The sequence below is a fragment of the Amphibalanus amphitrite genome, unplaced genomic scaffold (genome assembly GCF_019059575.1).
Source record: "Amphibalanus amphitrite isolate SeventyFive unplaced genomic scaffold, NRLGWU_Aamphi_draft 000119F_arrow, whole genome shotgun sequence".
In the NCBI taxonomy this organism is placed as follows: domain Eukaryota; kingdom Metazoa; phylum Arthropoda; class Thecostraca; order Balanomorpha; family Balanidae; genus Amphibalanus; species Amphibalanus amphitrite.
In genome coordinates, this window is record NW_024881614.1 from 816,337 (window position 1) to 833,952 (window position 17,616).

General features: G+C 50.4%; 2 protein-coding genes across 3 annotated transcripts in view; both read right to left on the minus strand.

The window, feature by feature from the left end:
* Positions 1–2,743: 2,743 nt before the first annotated feature.
* Positions 2,744–15,937, minus strand: LOC122381401 (nucleolar and coiled-body phosphoprotein 1-like). Its single transcript, XM_043365509.1, has 7 exons — positions 15,835–15,937; positions 14,481–14,611; positions 12,312–14,117; positions 11,849–11,999; positions 10,934–11,027; positions 5,060–5,272; positions 2,744–4,458 (listed from the first exon to the last, which is right to left on the minus strand). Exons 2-7 carry the CDS (start codon positions 14,605–14,607, stop codon positions 3,802–3,804), a joined length of 3,048 nt encoding a protein of 1,015 aa, XP_043221444.1. The 5' UTR covers positions 14,608–14,611; positions 15,835–15,937; the 3' UTR covers positions 2,744–3,801.
* Positions 15,938–16,426: 489 nt separating this feature from the next.
* Positions 16,427–17,616, minus strand: part of LOC122381402 (autophagy-related protein 2 homolog A-like) — a 35,367-nt gene continuing 34,177 nt past the window's right edge. For both annotated transcript variants that reach the window (XM_043365511.1, XM_043365510.1), the window contains exon 38: positions 16,427–17,377. In XM_043365511.1, the coding sequence (XP_043221446.1) occupies positions 17,150–17,377 (228 nt within the window). In that variant the 3' untranslated portion in view covers positions 16,427–17,149. The remainder of the gene's footprint in view (positions 17,378–17,616) is intronic.

A 17,616-nucleotide genomic window follows, 5' to 3' on the forward strand; every position in this document is an offset into this window, starting at 1 on the left:
AAGGTAGGTACGTTAAAATCATCGATATTACCGTAGCCCCTAATTCGCAGCCTTAGTACACAATCATACAATACACAATGCAGACTGTAGAGTGCTTTCTCAGGGTTCAATAGAACGCCATCACTCTGAATACGACGCTTAGAGTGTAAATTTCGTCTCCTGCCTTATCACACTTATATATGTAATATATGATCGCACGCTAAAATGGCATGCATCATCAAGCAATGGTCGATGCCGATTACGGACAGACAGGACATTAAATTACTCAATTACAGCCAAGCCGGTTTTATCTATAAAGCGGTTGAACCGTCGCGGGAATATTCGGCCATTGGGAAACTCCCTAGACCATGTCATGACACCAACGTTCACCTTTCATGAGCAAAAACCAGTTCTGACTCTGAGCTAAATATAGTTGGCGCCGAGGCGCTGCCTACTACTAAACGCTTCCATGACACGTCTAAATCGATTTAGTGAAATTTCACGTGCCTTCTCGGATACTATTCACGTTATGCAAAGAAAATGAACGTATATGTGGTTTTAGCTGGCACCTAATCCTATATTTACATTACTAAATGATGCCTAAATGCCATGAAGGAGCATATCCATTTTGCAAAATCGGCTTAACTTGTGCCATGGAAACATAGCTATGAAACAGTGTCAGCTCAGCCAGTGTCCGTTGATCAGTCAGCCTCAGTCGATACGTTATGCAGGTGCACGCCCTACGCAAATAAGCTCCATTTGACGAGTTGGGATAGACAGCCGCGCGATGACGGATACGTTCGTCTTTGTTTGCGCGCAATCAGTCGGCAACATTCCACCACAACCCGTCTGGCCCGAGCTGGGAGCTGTATGAGGGGTTAACGTTTAGAGTTTGGCCCGACTTAGGAAACTGAACACAGGACACCGACCGGTGACACCCGGGTCTGGGGGGGGGGGGGAGGCGTCAGGCGACACCGTAACTTGACACCGATTGGCAGATCGACGACGGATGATTGTGCGCGCGCTAGAAACTATACTCGATATTGATACCAGCTTATCCTCGATGACATGGCCTGTCGGGACCGAGTTGATAACTCTTTTGAGCCACTTCGGTCACTCGGTGCAACCGATTCAGAGACGGTGAAAAGAAAAAAACCTCTACCGTCGTACAAGAATAGGGTTGTTATTAATCTCTAATTTTGATTGCCCGTTATAATATAAGTATAAACACAGCTATTCGTAATATGACGGTGTCTTCAACGGGTGGCGAAGTCCGATGCACCGCTTATTTCTAACGTAACGGTATAAAAATGATCACTAGGTACGGGGACTGAAGTCAGCAGAGGAAGCCGAGTTGTACGTGATGTTATTATTTACCGGACTCGAAACGCTGACGTCTGCCAACAGAGCCGGCAGCGGTCAACACTGAACATATGGACGTCACCGCCTTGTCAGCAATGCATAATAAGCAAATGTACACCTGACCTTGGCCAACCGGGAAATACTCCAGTGAAGGCACTGCGGAATCCCTGCATTGCGCAACCACTTGCATGACTGCATAACCTATTGTTATGAACGCCAAATGACCTCGGCATGTAGAGCAGCCTCCATAAGAACTACATTCGCTCATTGGTGCCCAGTCCATTATTTTACCGCTGGAGATCAGCCAAGGGAGGCCCACCCGACGACTCGACGTCATGCTTTGCACCATGGAGAGGTCTGCTACTTCAGCAGGGCCCCGCTTCCCCACTGCACATTCGCATAAAGTTACATCCTATCTGTATCTATAATATCTATAGCCGTATCGACGAAATACACCGGTCCCCCAATTTCGCCTAAAGGTAATGGCGTAATGTCTGATTATATGGCTTGCAAGCATTTCCCCAAGCTTCGACCTACAATTTAACCCTCCCGGGCAGGCGGCACCAAAAACCGTCACCAACCCTTACTTTTGTACTTGACCTCAGAGGTCACCGACTGACCTGAGATCTATATAGTAATGAATGAGTGACAACGCTCAAAAGGGAGTCAGAAGTTCGCTAACAAACATCAAACAATTATCAGTTATCCTATTCCATACATCAAATACCCCGTGAGGATCGCTAGTCGCTACCATCGTTGAGATATTTCACAGAGCAGCTTCGTCTTCATACCACATCAGTGCATGACTTGATTGAAACACGGATGGGCCAATCTGACGCACAAAAAGTGGCCTGATGGTCGAGCGAGGCCGCTGTGATTCCATTCAACTAGGTCTGCTGAGGCCGCACGGGCGCACAGCCACGGTGCTAGTGTGAAGATGGACCTCATTGGAGAGGAGCTGATCGCTCCTGACCGGGTTAGTTCGGCACAGGTCAACAAGGGACAGGTCAAAGGTCTGGTAACATGACTGGCTGGTCACGAGACAAACAGTTCCCTGACCCAGTCATGCCATTGGTCACACAAGACTGGAAATCCGTGTGTTAATCCGGTGAACCCGGACACTCAAACGCGTGCAATTTGGACATCCTCACTAAGGTGACAAAAGAAACCTACCCGCCTCGAGAGAGCATGAATTGGCTCAGACTCAAAGCCAAAAGCACTCGCAGTTGCAATTCGGATTGCAGGAATATCGCATTTTCGGGACGTACCCGGGTGGTAAAAGGCCCGTCCGGCATCACGGTCCCCCAAACGTCACCACAAAAGTCATATTGATTATGATTGCAAAAACACCACACGTGACCCCGTAAAAAATGTCCGAATAACTTTTCATTTCGACGTAACATTTCGTTTATCCACTAGGAAAGTTGTATTTACAAAACAGCAGCTTTATATCCCAGCACAGGAGCCACCATGAGAGCATTTCGACATCAGCACACTTCAGCAACATAGCCTAAAAGTCCAATAGTATTCCAATAAATAATAGAGGATGGAGAACGCTGCAGGCAAATACAGATTGAGTAGGGATAACGGTCGACGGTGGTTGATATGTCACAAAAAATAAAACTCGATGTCTCATTTAATTTACTTGTCATAAATTTGTTTCCACTTTCGTTCATAAAACAGGTATCAATCATACGCGTTGTCTAGCGTTTGATGGCAATGTCGTAAACTTATACGAACATCGCACACAGGCAAGTTCCCCCGAGTCGCTGGAGCTAGGGCAATGCGCGGCCTTGTCAAAACAGCCGAGCTTTGATATGCGACAGTCACTGGCTTCTCGAGATCGCAGTAAAGTCGCTCTAAACGACACTGCTCCGCTGATAGGGCGCCTTGTGGTACATACGACACACCTACTAGTGCCAACAGGGCCACACTTTTTACACACCCCAAGACCCCATTTGGCAGTGAAGGCCGTATCAAGCACAAATGCACACTCAAACATGACCGCGCTCACACAAAGGCACACATGCACAGTCTACGGAAGAAATAGAGCGGTGAAGGTGGGTGATACGGCGTTACTCTGTCAAGAACCCCCTATGACCATGACGATCACCAAAATATTACCCTTACGTTACAAAACACGGCTAATTATAAGAAGAGTCAAATACATATATGACCGACGGTAATTTTCATTTATAAAATAAGATACGTGCTATGAAACAATCAGTCGTTATGTCGGGTCGGTAAAAAAGATCGAACCGAATTACAATCGGTCCCAATAGAACCCAAAAGCATGATCTATCCAAAACATAGATCGAGTCGGTGAGTGATATAAATCGTATCTGCGATCGTATCGGTCGTGAGCAAACGGCCAATCGTGTTTCGTAGGCCGATCGTCTCGAGTCATTTTCATTGCGTCAGTCGAATTGCAACGTCAATCCACGAATTCGTATCCACCCGCTAAAAGTCCTCGCATTCTGTCGCCTTCGCTTTAGCCTGACTGATTTTGGTCTCCGCAAACTTCTGTCCGAGCAGTCGCATCACATCGGCATGTTTGGTGCCGGTGCCAGCGGAGCGTTTCATAGCGCTGTAGTGCTCCTTCACAAACAGAGCGAACGGCGCGGCGGCGCGCGGTGTGGCCGGGGTCGCTCCCCCACCGCCCTCCTCGCCCCGGCGCGCCGTCAGGACGCACTCGAACACGCCCCGGCAGCGGCCGCACACCTTCCTCGTCACGTCCAGCGACTTGGAGTGTCTGCCGAAGCTGTACCCGCAGCCGGTGCAGCGGTAGGTGTACTTGCAGTGGATCTGGTAGCTGTGGCAGCGCGTCACTGGCGGCAGCTCTGGGAAGCGGCGCTGCACGCGCGCCGCCCAGCCGCGCCACACGGGACCGTGGCCGCCCCGGTAGCCGGACACCACCCAGGCGGCCGCGTGGCACAGCTCGTGCACCAGCGTGTCCCTCAGTCGCTCGGCACTGTCCACCACCTTCTCGGAGAGTTCGACGCGCGCTGAGCGGCCGGCGGCGCCGTCCGGGCCCGCGGACACCGCCTGTCGGCTGTAGCAATAGCCGGCCGTGCGCAGCATCCGCTTGTTGAACTTGATCTCCATGTCGGGGGGCAGCTACAGGGCGGGGGCGGGGGCGGGTGTGATCGTAGTACCTACAGCTTATTATAATAAGTGTGTAAACGTGACGGTAGCCGTGCTTCAGGCCTATGTTGTGGGCTAACTATATCCACCCATAACTGCACCGTAAACCACCGTCGAGCCGCGACCCTTCCACTCGGGGGTTACAACAAATCTACAGAACCATAGCTAATTCCGTACACTAACCCAACAGGCAACAGCTACAGCGAACTATCACTTCAGCTAATACGAATGCAAATGAAAGTTTACGTCATCCGGCAGGTAGCTAATTTTCATATATTCGGCTCGAATACACCAACACTAGGCGCTTAAAGCGGGCATTAGTTGGGGAGTCAGCTAATTTAATTGGCCACATTTGTCGCGCACCGTAAATAGCTGAATGAATCTGTTACGGAAAGTGATAAAACGGGTCCCTAACGAGGTAGGTTCTTTCGAAATGACTAGGATTTTGTCACCCAACGACGTCGCACTATTCCCCTATTATCCTTCACACCCCATCCAGCGGCGCCCTCTCTTGTCTTCCTTCTGTTAACTCCGCCCCGCGGCTCCCTCCCCCTCCCCCCTCCGCTGTCCTCACCTTGCTGTCAAACACCTCCGAGTTCACCATGTCAAACAGCCTCCTGGCCAGCTCCAGGCGACGGCTCTTGAACTTGCCGACAAACGCTGCAGCCTCTGGGTGTCGCCGGGCGCCTTCCACTAGGTGAGAAGCCAGCGACGACATGAAGCTGAGCGTGCCGCCCTTCTGCGGGGTGGGGGTCGGACGCGTCGAGCCCGCCGGCCGTCGACGCACCTAGCCGAAACGCGGGGTGATGGGTGTTAGAGTGAGAGGGAGAGGGAGAGGGAGAGGGAGAGGGAGAGGGAGAGGGAGAGAGAGAAAGAGAGAGAGAGAGAGAGAGAGAGAGAGTCAGAGGAGTTGCAAGCTTAAGCATTGGGAGACAGATAGGTGAACTTATCACCAACAGTCACTTCGCGTCCTATTGAATCTGCTCACTCGGATATATTCAGCTCCATCGCGATGCCTCCGGTAGCTGCACTCTCACCCCGGTGCTCTCATTTCCCCCCGTTTCTCCCTCTCCCCTCTCCGGTACTCTGATGCCCTCCCTCCTCCCCGGTACCCCCTCTCTCCCGCGCCTGCCCATATCGGGGTCAGCCCCGGCCCCGGCTCTGTGCCACCATTCCATCCAGTGCCCCAGTGCCGGCAGGCTCGTCCGGCATGCACCGCGTGCCACCACGCCGTATGGCACTTCGCCACAAGGCCGGTCCACAGCGGCAATCATAATGAGTAAAACGGTAGCCAACGCCGGCGGGCAGCTCACCCCGGACGCGCTCCGCTAACTACGCACCCGATGACGTCACACAGTTTGGCCAAATTGGTGATGTTGTGGGGAAAGTCACCCCCAATGAAAAGTATAATGACATCCTCAGAAATTTTAAAATTACATCATCACGACGTTTTTGTTGTGAAAGCATACCTAGTGTAGAAATACATACTAAAAATGTTCCAATGTACGATTCGTACCGTCATAGGGGAGAGCGGGGCCAGTTGAAACACGGGGTCAGATGAAACATGGCTTTATTTTCAACAGTATGCAACATATGGCGTTGCCGACACCACTGCGCATCCGCGCTCGACCACTTCCTTTGTCAACGGCGTTTGGGCGGCAAACGGACGGTACTTTTGATTTGATACTTGTTTTTGTGTTTTTGAGGGGCGTTTGGGAGAAATCGTTTTTATGAATATTTTGTGATATCTCATATACCTTTGTTTGCTGAAAGAAGAACTCCTGGCTCCGGAATAACACCTTATTTGGCCCTTCATTCAGCATGATGCCGTCCCTCCAGCTCGTTTGACATGTGCTTTACGGCGCGTGCGAGATGGCGGGAGCGGATGGGGTCAATTGAAACGCTTCTCTGAGGGTCAGTTGAAACAGGGCCACAGGCCGTTTCAATGGACCCCGGTGACCTTTGCAATGGTTATTGTTCCGGGGCTGTAAACATTAAAGGAAATAGTCCACCTTTGAAATGAGCTTTTAAACTGAAATAGTAGTTCAATAGAGTTCAATTTTTTTACCCCTTTTCTCCAGCCTTTTGCTTGAAAGCACACTATAGCCTGAGATATTTCTCATTTTCCTCATCCGCCCATTTTACCATAGTCTATGTCCTTTATGTCACCTATTATGAGGAACTTTGCACTTTTAGCTTTCCAACGACCTATTGAATGTAGCATTTGGAAAAGTAAACCGGACAAAATATCTCCTTAAGAAAGTGGCCTTAAAGAGGAAAACATCCCATTGTTAAGGATAGGTGCAATTGACCCCATGGGCTGGTTCAATTGACCCTCGCATCGGGGTCATTTGAAACGGGCGTAGAGCTGTTTTATAAGCATGCGTTTGGCAGCAAAATATGTTTGAAACATAATTTTACATATCTTAAAATAAAGCCAAAAGAACATATTTTTTCATGGTATTGTGCATTTTTCGATGTGACAACTAGATCTCGTTGTGCATGTCAATATATAAAAAGTGGTTCAACTGGCCCCGCTCTCCCCTACTCGTGCTGTCGCGCTTGCAATGTTTTTTTTTTACATCTTTAATGACAATATTTGGAGTTTTTTTTTTTTACATTCCACCAGAGCTTGACGTCAGGTACCTATAGTTTTTCCACATTACTTGTAAAAACTACACCTAAAATGAGGCTGAAGACGATTTTTTTTTTAATAGTGACATACTCATACGACTTTTTTATACATCCTCCCCTAACGCTAAACCAATTTGGCCACACTGACGTCACAGGGGGTACGGTGACGTCATTAGGGGGAATGACGGCCGTGTCATAACGGTTATTGCACTGGGTTCGAGGAAGGAAGGTGCAGTCACCTGCCAAGACGTAATCTTATTTTGTTATTTGATTCACAGATAACGACGTGTCTGCGGGCCTTCCTTTGCAATAAAGAGACATCTTGTTACTTTATTTATATGACGTTGATAACGCTGAAGATCTCATTCTCGTGTCAGTATCCGTAACAATGTCGTGTTTTACGAAGCAAACCAGCAAACCTGCCTGCCACTCCAAAGCACAAGCCTCCTTGCACATCAGCCCCCCGACCGTTAACCAGAGCCTTATCGAAACACGCCCAAACATTGACAATCACGCCGCCGCGTTATCTGTTCGTGGCGTCGCTCTGGCGACACCTGCTCGACGCCGCATACCGCCCCCTCCCCGCCCCCCAGCCGGACGAACGGACTACATAGATAGTGGATATGTCAATCGGTTTCAAACTTTTTGGAAAAGCAATTCCGAGCCGATATCAGCTAAGCATTTGGTACTTACTACTTTCAATCCAATGTTTTTTATATTTTGTTGGCTTTATGTAGCCGTCACCTATGTGTTAAATCCTCTTGCTTTGGTAAAACATAGTATTTTTCTACATACCCCAAGATGGTTTTGGTTTTGAGCATTCTTTGATGATTTTGTTGGATAGCTGGTTCGATACAGGCTCCCAAATATTCTGCTATTAACATCCCTAGAAAAAACCGACGAAACGACGATCACGTGCTCAGCCGCGGAGTAACGTTCACCCCTGTCGGGAGTGTACCGGCCGCGGCCCTGGTCCACGGCAGGGCCGTGACAGCATCAACGGTGTTCCCGGGGGTTCACGAGCTTGTACCATGTTTGCAGGAGGTTTACCAGTGCTTAGTCAAGCAGGAGCTAGACACGATAACCGGGCGCCAGTCGCGACAGCTGCACTTGAAAATAATCCGAGATTACGCTAAAGCAAGTGCAGCTATTCGAGCATGCTGTCAAGTAAAGAACGTGCACGTTCATGTAGTTCTGCTTGGTAGAATGAAGCGACGACGCGGGTCGCCGATGCATGTTACCATTACCCAAATCAACCATACGCTAGTCTGGCAGCCTGGACTAAAATATGCTCGAGAGTCTCGTATGGAAATCATTGATTTCAGCACATTTGCGGAATCGCTGAATGTTTGAGTGCTATGGGAGAAGCGGCATCGTAAGCATATCACAAAACCGATATCTCACTTTCACTACAATTTAATTTGGCTTTTCTCACTTTCCATCCCCGTTTCATCTATCTTAGAGCAGCTTTGTCTCAGCTGTCCCAAGAGCAGCTGTTTCATGCCTCAACTGAGTCATGTCTCACCTGCCTCGTGAACGCATGTCTCACATGCATCTGGGGGGGGATGCAGATAGGGATGCAATAGGGAGCAGATAGGGATGCAAACAGAAACACCCCGCGCCGTGGGGACACCGAGGCGGAATACAGGCGCGCTCGTAACGCTGCCAAGGCTGCCCAAAGTCGGTCACGGTCAAATTTCTTTTTGACAAGCTATCGGCACTCGAAACCAAAAATTTGGACCGACATTCGGAAATTTTTGATTGCATCAAAACGTGACAGCACAGGCCGTAAAACGACCGATGTAAAATCTACTGAGTGGGCAGACGCATTAAACACTCATTTTGCATCCGTTGGTCCTGGTATTGCCTCATCGCTGGAGACGGTTGCTGCGGAGGGGCAGCGGTTGACGCCGCGGCCGCCGCGTGTCATTAGTGGCGCATTTCGCGTGCACCCAACTACTCTGTCCGAACTGTCGTCTGCACTTGCACAGATGAACAATTCAAAATCCAGTGGTGCCGATGGCATCACAGTGGCCATGCTGAAACAAACGTTTCCAGTTATCGGACCTCACCTTTTACGTATAGTGAATGCATCCATCCGAACAGGAACATTGCCGGATGAGTGGAAGCTGGCCATAGTGACACCCCTATTCAAATCAGGTGATGCGACTGATGTTAACTGTTTTCGCCCCGTGTCGGTTCTGCCAACGGTGTCCAAACTGGCGGAGCGGGTGGTATGTAATCAACTGGTGGAATATCTTACATTGCATAATGTTATTTGTCCGGAGCAACATGGCTTCCGTAGGGGTCACTCCACGGAGTCTGCTATGCTCGACGCTGTCCAATTCATAATATCGGAAACTGACAAGGGGAAAGTGGTGTCAAATATTGCGGCCGATATCTCCAAAGCCTTTGACAGCGTCGAGCATGGCAGACTCGTGGATAAACTAGGTTGGCACGGCGTGGATGGGCACTGGTTTTCCGACTGGCTTGACGGTAGGCGTCAGATAGTAAAAGGGGGGTCACACCTCCTTCCTGTCACCCATGGCGTGGTACAGGGGAGCACTTTGGGAGCAATCTTGTTCTCGTTATTCACTAATGATGTCGCTTCCCATGTCGTTTGCGATAAAATTGTAATGTATGCCGATGACTCGCAATTTCTCAACAGTTTCAACAAAAACGATATGAATAGTCATAAACACAAAGTGGAGGATATGCTCTCCATCGTTCAGAACTGGTATGACCAAAACGGACTTAAAATTAATCCGGCTAAAACCGAAATGATACTTTTTGGCATGCCAAAACAAGGCATTGGTGGCGACATTATGGTGAACTTTGCTGGTGCGCAGGTGCGGCCAGCAATCAAGATGAAAGTGTTAGGCGTCACATTGGACCCCGAGCTGAAGTGGGAGGACCATGTCTCGATGGTGATCCGGAGATCATACGCAACTTTGGCAGGGCTGGCGAAATTTTCCCATTCTTTACCCACCGCAGTAAAAAAGTTCATTGTTGAGGCTCTGGTCTTCCCACATATAGCGTATTGCCTTACTGTTTGGGGTGGGTGCAGGGATGTCCAGCGGAAACGAGTCCAGAAGGTGCTGAATCATGCTGCCCAAATCACTACCTCATCACGGCGCAACGTGCACGTCACACCGTTGTTCGCTGAGCTTAATTGGCAAAATTTAGACAAACTTATTGTGGAAAAGGATATTCTCACGATTCATAAGATTCTAAAAGACGGAACTTATTCCGCAAATCTAAAAACTCTTGTCGAGTCCCGCGCAGACATATCAGCACGCAGCACCCGGGCCGTTGAAGCTGGGCAGCTCCAGCTACCCAAGGTGCGCACTGAACGTGCCCGGCGCTTCTTTACCTACCGCGCCGTGACTAGCTGGAATGGAGCGCCACCAGCTGTCCGGGAGGCGCCGACCGTTAGGCAGTGCAGGAAGAATATCAGAGAGAATGCGTTAGTGTGATAGTTTGTGCAATGTTTATATCTTAGGTGTCATTGTTCGTTCGCCTTTTAGGTCATTTAGTACCGCTCCATTTACTGTCATCTTTTACATATATTTCATGTACCTATTGGATGGTGATTTAGCTTACCTCAACATTTTATAGATGCTGTTATCGTGGTATTTTAATATTCTTATCGTGTTCTTGTATTTTACTTTTCTTTTTGTCTTTTTATCTATGCCCGAGATGTGAGATGATTTTCATGTATACTGACACTACAACGTAAAAGCCACTACGTGGATGTTGTAACGAGCCTAAATAAATAAATAAATAAATCTGCATCATGGCAGCAATGTCTCACCTGTCTCGGTGGAGGAGGCAGGAATGGCTGCTCCTCGGGAGTCGTCTCGGCAGCCTCCAGAGACTCATCGCTGGCCCGAATCTGGGGGTTCACACTGCCCGAGACACATCAGGTCAGGTTAGGTCAGACATCATTCCCAAAGGTGTGAAATGATTAGTAGACGACGGAGTGAGAATGTTGCCTATCTATACAGAGCATTTGCATTTTCTGGTATTGGAAATCCTCCAATACAAACGAGCCAAATACCGACCAACAACAGCAAAATTAACACCCGACATAGTATATACAACAAAACCCGTGACAACTAATTCCGTAAAGCCTTTGAAGCTCGATAACACATCATACGCTACGCTACGGAGGTAGGTACAATTAATCTCGACTACATAGTTCATGGACTGCAAAGCTCATGCGAGCGCAATGCCACGCATATCTAACGGCAGACGCGACCAGCCGGTGTAACGATGCTCCCATTTCGAAACACAGCAGACCGGTAAAAAGACGTCCCGCGACCCGTCCGGTCGGGTGACTGTGGCGTACGCAGCATTAGCGACGCGCTCAGAGAACGGCATCAGAAGCAGGTCGACAGTCAGGCGGGCGGTTACAGTGGATAATTATCAGAACGGCGTATCAAATCAACTAAGGATCTACCAAATAGCTTGTCAGACTCTGATCACTCGCTCACTCTCACTCTCTCTTTCCTCTCTTCCTCTCTTTTCTCTCTCGATTCTCTTCCCTCCCACCATCTATCTGCCCAATTCAGGCGATGTGATTGAGGCGTTTTGTTCTTTCAGCATTGCCATTTGTCTCCCTTATGTACTTACTTCTTCATTTTGCTTATACTATTGATTCTAAGTGAATTTAGCTTTCTCATATCACACATTTCTGCTCCACCTGCCCTCTTCCCCTGCCTCTCACCGTGGTGTTCGCCTGGCGGCCGAGTCGGTAGCCACAGCGCGATGGTAGCTGGAGTCGTCCGAGCTGATCGAGCCGTCGTCAATGAAATTGTCCTCGCCATCGGACGGTGACGGCTCGCGCGCCTTTCGAGGGGTCACAAACTGGCGTTTGACTGAGGGTCAGTAGAGGGAGCACGGGTCAAACACACGAATAGACACGGTTGAACGAATATTGAGAAGGTAAGAGCAACGGTAAAAGTATGGTCGTTTCTCAACCAAGTAAGAATATAAAAAACAACATCTTCACCGTTGCATACGGATCATTTCAGATTACAATATAATTGTAATTTATTTTTGTCTTTTAATGGATAGAGCTTAAAATTTTATCAGCCCATAATTGGCCAATAATAGACATTTTGAGGTAAGCAGTATCAATACCCAAAGCAAATGTAAACTAAGCTGAATGCATATTAAATCGTTCTCACATTTCTCGAGCTCGTCCTCTGACGCCGACGAGCCGGACGACTGGCGACGAGGGTTGCGCGGCGGCGGCGCCTGTGGCGACCTCTCTGGCCGCACCCGGCCGCTCCTGAGCGGCGGCGGCGGCGGCCCGAGGCCCGAGTCGGGCTCCACCAGCGCGGCGGCGGCGCGTTCAGACACGCTGAGCAGGTCCGAGTCGTCCCACTCGTGGTCCGAGTCGATCACTACCACATCTGACTCCTCCGAGACGGCCGACAGCAGCGGACTCTCCTCCAGCCAGCGCGCCACGTCCACGGCCGCCGAGACTCCGGGCGGCAGTCGCGGCGGACGGGCCGCCGGTGACGCCGCCGGCCGCCCTCCTCCCGCCGCCGGGGCGCGCAGGGGAGCGCGGGCCGCCACTGCCGGGACGGCTACCGGCGGAGAAGGGGAAGGCTGCCTGACCGCCGGCGGGGGCGGCTCCCTGACTGGTGATGGTGACGACTCGACCGGTCGCGCTGTCTTCTGCCGGCGAGCGGGCGCGGTCACCAGCTCCACCGACGGCGAGGAATCCTCCGAGGTCTCCTCCGCGAGCGTGCGCTGCGCGGCGGGAGCTGCCCCTCTCCGGTACTCCCCCATGATGACAGACGAGCCCGCTCGCGACTGTTCCGCGGCGGTGTTCGCTCCATGTCTCTCTCCGCCTGCTTTAGACGCCACACCACCTGGCAGCACCCCTTCAGCCTTCTGCGGTAACCCTACCTTATTCAGCCGCGCAAGAGGCGGCGACGGCGTCGGATCTGCCTCCAATACCGGTGAGGGCATCCCAGTGGCGTCCAGCCGCCAGCCAGCCGTCACACCCGGCGCAGGGGTGGACGTGGTGGCTGGCAGTCGGCGCAGGGCTCGAGTCAGCAGCGGCGCCTGCCTGCCGCCGCCGGTTTCGCTGGCCTCGTCCGACGAACTGGAGTTCTCCTGGACGGCGGCAGGCGCTCGGTGCCGCGCCGGACGCCGAGGGGTGAAGTAGGGCAGACTGCGCTCGGAACCGGAGTCAGAGTCAGAGTCAGAGCGTCTGACAGAGTCGGGTACAGGGGAGGCAGCTATGGCCGGAGGAGCGGCGCGAACAGCGGGAGTGCGGGCGGCGGCCGGTCGACCCACCACGGGAGAAGACGCCGCTGAGACGAAAGAGTCTGAGGATGGCTGGCGTGGCTCGGACTCCGCCGCGGTCACTGGTACCGGGTTCTCCACGCTCCGTGACTCACTTCTGGTGGGAGAGGGCACGTCTGTCGGTTGGCCCGGTGCCGTATATGACCCCGACCGCCGTGGTGGTGCCCGCGTACACCTGCAATCCGAAGACTCGGCCGCCGCCGGTATTCTGTCAGCCATCTCGACTGTGTCCGCTTCCTCATCTGCTGGAGTTGCCGTTGACTGCTCGCCACCATCCACGGCACCACGGGGCGCGGGCGCCTCTGACAGCGACATCTCTGTCATTTTCTGCAGTAGAGCGTCCGTCTCCAGCTTCCTCTCCTCAGCTTCTTCACACAGTCGTGGTGCCGCGAATCGTTCGGGAGCCTCCTTTCGTCGACATCCCTCCATCAGTCCCGACTCCTGTGTGTTACTCTGCTGAACGACCGTCGGTCTGAGAGGCGGCCGGGCCTTCGGCAGACCCACGGGCGGCGGCGGGGGCGGCGGCGGCTCGGCGACCGGCTCGATCTCGACAATCTCCGGCTGGGAGAACAGGCGGCGGCCCTGGCGGCGCGGTGTCAGCGGCGGCGCGTTCTCCTGGTCGGAGGGAGGGCCGGCTACCGGCTCCGGTCGGCGCAGTGACAGCTTACTGGAGCCTGGAGCAGGGAGTGGAGGGTCAGTGCATGGTCAGGGAGAGGGAAGAGACATGATGAGCCCTGCAAAAACACACAAAACTGACTCAGTTTGACATGGATGATCTAATCAAGACAGATGATCTGATATGTTATGCAAATTATGATGAAAAATACGGCAACTTCTATATGATATCTGGTAATATAAATGGAGATAAATGTAATGTAAGTGTTCCATCCTCAATTACAAAGAAAAAACAAAATATGATAATGCCACTCCTAACACTGAGCAGAAAAAGTGTTTTGCTTGGCACCCGATTGAAAAGAAACAAGCACCATCCTTCATCAAAACTGATGCTGAATCCATTGAATTCTTTGCTCGCTCACTTGCACTCTTTTTGCTGGACTTTGGACCTCTCCTTCTGGTGGTGACATTTCTGTCCATCATTCCAAATGGTGTTGTTGGATCGTCTGGGCAAAACATGGACATTCTGATTGTTGAACTCTTCTTCATATCCCTGCAACAGAAGACAATTCACAATTTTAATTCACAATTCATTTTTAATTTTTAATTTTTCATTTTTCATTTCATCATTTTTCATTTCATTTTTCATCATTTTTAATTTTAATGTTATGCAATTCACAAATTTTAATTTTTACTTCACAATTCAACTCCACATCATGTCTTTAAATGACCCTATATAAATAAGCTCACATATAAAGAGGTAAAGCTGTTGAAGCTGACATTAATTACACATCCCAAAAGATGTCAGAACAGAGCAGCATTCCAATGCAGGAAGTCTACATAAATCCCTCTAGTATGTATCTGCACAGATAAGTACAACCCCTAACAGAAATGTTGAAACAGAGGCATCCTCAAATCTCAGGTGCCATGCAATAATACTACATCAAAAGCTGCACTCTGCAGAGTAGGTATCAGGTCAAACACAAAATACCCATAAAAATAGTAAATACTGACAACCAGTAATTTTTATGTTGGTAAAACTGGTTGGTCTCAATTTCAATGTTATGCAATTTGGCATAATAGCTCCAAATAGGATCAGACTTAATGAAATTCCAGTATTTGTCAAGATAAGGTCCGATCTACAATTGTGGCACTGTTTATATTAATATGAAACAGTGGAAATTTTAGGTTGTAGGTTAGGTTAGGTTGTAGGTTGGTAGGTTGTAGGTAAGTAGGTAAGTAGGTAAGGTTAGGTCAGGTTTGATTGTTATTTCCTTTTATTTGGGAAACATGTAAGTATCATTTTTGGATTCAGGATGTCAACAGTCAAACAATGTAAGATTATGAAAAAAAAACATCCTTCAAATCTTCTTAGGACTTTACCTTGACATTTACCTAAATTCCTTCATCTTTTGTCACTATATCTTCCCATTCAAATTTGCACTGAGAGCACTGATTTAATACGAAAAACTGCTGCCTGACGCTTCAGCTTCCGACCCCGAAGTAGAGCTGAATTGGCTGCATTTAAAAAAGGAATTGCTTAAGATGATTCATACCAATTGGGAGCAGGCTACAATTTTTTTGTTGCATTCTTAAAAGTAAACCGACTAAATTAGCAATCATACGCAGGACTCCCTGTCCTTGACAAGCTGTGATGACTGATGAGTTGGCCGAGGCTCAGACGCTCAAAGTCAGACCACCTCAATGGTATTTGATTTTGATGCACCTGAAGCCACTTGTTAAATATGCTCAATTGGGCACTGAATCGACACCTACCTTTTCTTGAAAATCGCAAAAACTCCTAAAAAATCCTTTTGAAATCCGCACCTGACGCATCAGGATTTGTCACTGACGCGTCAGGATTTTGAACTGCTACCAAATTGGAGGTTGCTACCAGCTGAAGGATTTTCACCACAGTTGAAGTTTTTATCGACCGGCCTCGTCGGTAGTAAAGGAATCTTGTCGAACCAAACAGGCGATAATGCTCCTGATTTTCTGTAAGCTGATAGAAGCTGAAAAAGAGCTGTAGGCTGAATTCCGAAAACTTTTTAGATCGATTAGAAGTCTCCATCCTGACTTTCGAGCAGTCTGCACTTTTTGATAATCTTGGTCTGCACTTTATGGTAAGCCGGAAGAGGACACAGTCAGGATCAGCGCCAGAGGCAACGCAGCACGCACATCGTGCCCATTCTCCTCCCACCACAGTCATCTTGAGGCCCATGACCCACACCATCAACGTATCTCCAAGCATCAACCTCAAAATCCGCCTCTCGGCTGTCCATACTCCGCGAATCACGTAGGTATGGGTATATGCTATAAGACATTTATGAGCTCCATTTTTTTTTTCGCCTCCTGCCAAACACCAAGCCGGCAACGATACAAATATATTGGCGTCTGTGCATATCCAGCTACACTGCATTATGCGGCACACAATGGACACATTCAGCACTGGGTACTCGGGGGCAGGCTGTGGTCCGGCCCGCGGCAGCACCGGCTCGGGACTCGACTGAAGCGCGCGGGCGGCGCGGCCCGGCCGGCGGAGAAGCGCCGAACGCCGGCCGGCAGCGTCACGGAGGCACACGGCCGGGCGCCGCGCCCGCCCGGAATGACGGCCCGCCGCCGCCGCCGCCGCTACAAAATAGACCTATCACACCATCCACAGACGCACACAATGCGGCGTAAGAAAGACACGGTAACAAGCAGGCCGGCGGGCGGCCGGTGCGCCCGCCCGCCGCCGACAATCTGCCCGGTCCCCCGACCATGCCCAGTCACCCGTTCAACAAAGCTCCACAAATAAACCTGATAGGCGTGTGGACCATCCACTCCGGCAATGAAAATTGTTCAGTGCTGGACATAACATCCCCAGCAAGTGTTCTAAAAATCTTTTATTACACAGTGAACCCCTCCGCCATATGTGCCGTTGGGTCGACAGCCTTCCACTCAATCACCCGGTAATTCACTCCCCTCAGCCCCCTCCTAGACATAATTATCATCACATATTCCTGGCTATGGTAGAAACACCTCTCTCTTCCCGTCCCTCTCTCCCCAAACTCCCACCCCACCCCTCTCTCCCCTCCGTAATCCTCCCTGTTCACTCTGTAGCCTTCCACTTGTCGATGGCCTCTCGGCGCGCGTCGGGCGCCAGCTGATTGCGCATGCCTCCGAGCACGTTGCTGGTGGCCTCCGAGGCCAGTAGGATGGGTTTGACCATGGTGGGGGGTATCTGTCGGAGCACGCCGCCCACGGCGCCCGACACGCCCTTCTGGTCGTGCTCCTCGGCGGCCACGCGCGCCAGAGTTTGCGCCGTCTCGCCGAGACCCTGTGGGTGGGAGGACGCGGGACGGGTGAGGGGTTTTCAACGGGGGGATGGGAGATCGGGACAGGGGGATTTACTTATCGGGATGTCAGAATATGTTAATTCATTAAACAGCACAAATGGCATTTAATTCAACTAGATCCATTGACGATCAAATTTGATACGAACGATGCCTGCATATCAAACAAAGACAAAACATTTTCATCCGATCCAAATGAATGTTTGTGATCTAAGCGCCTCAC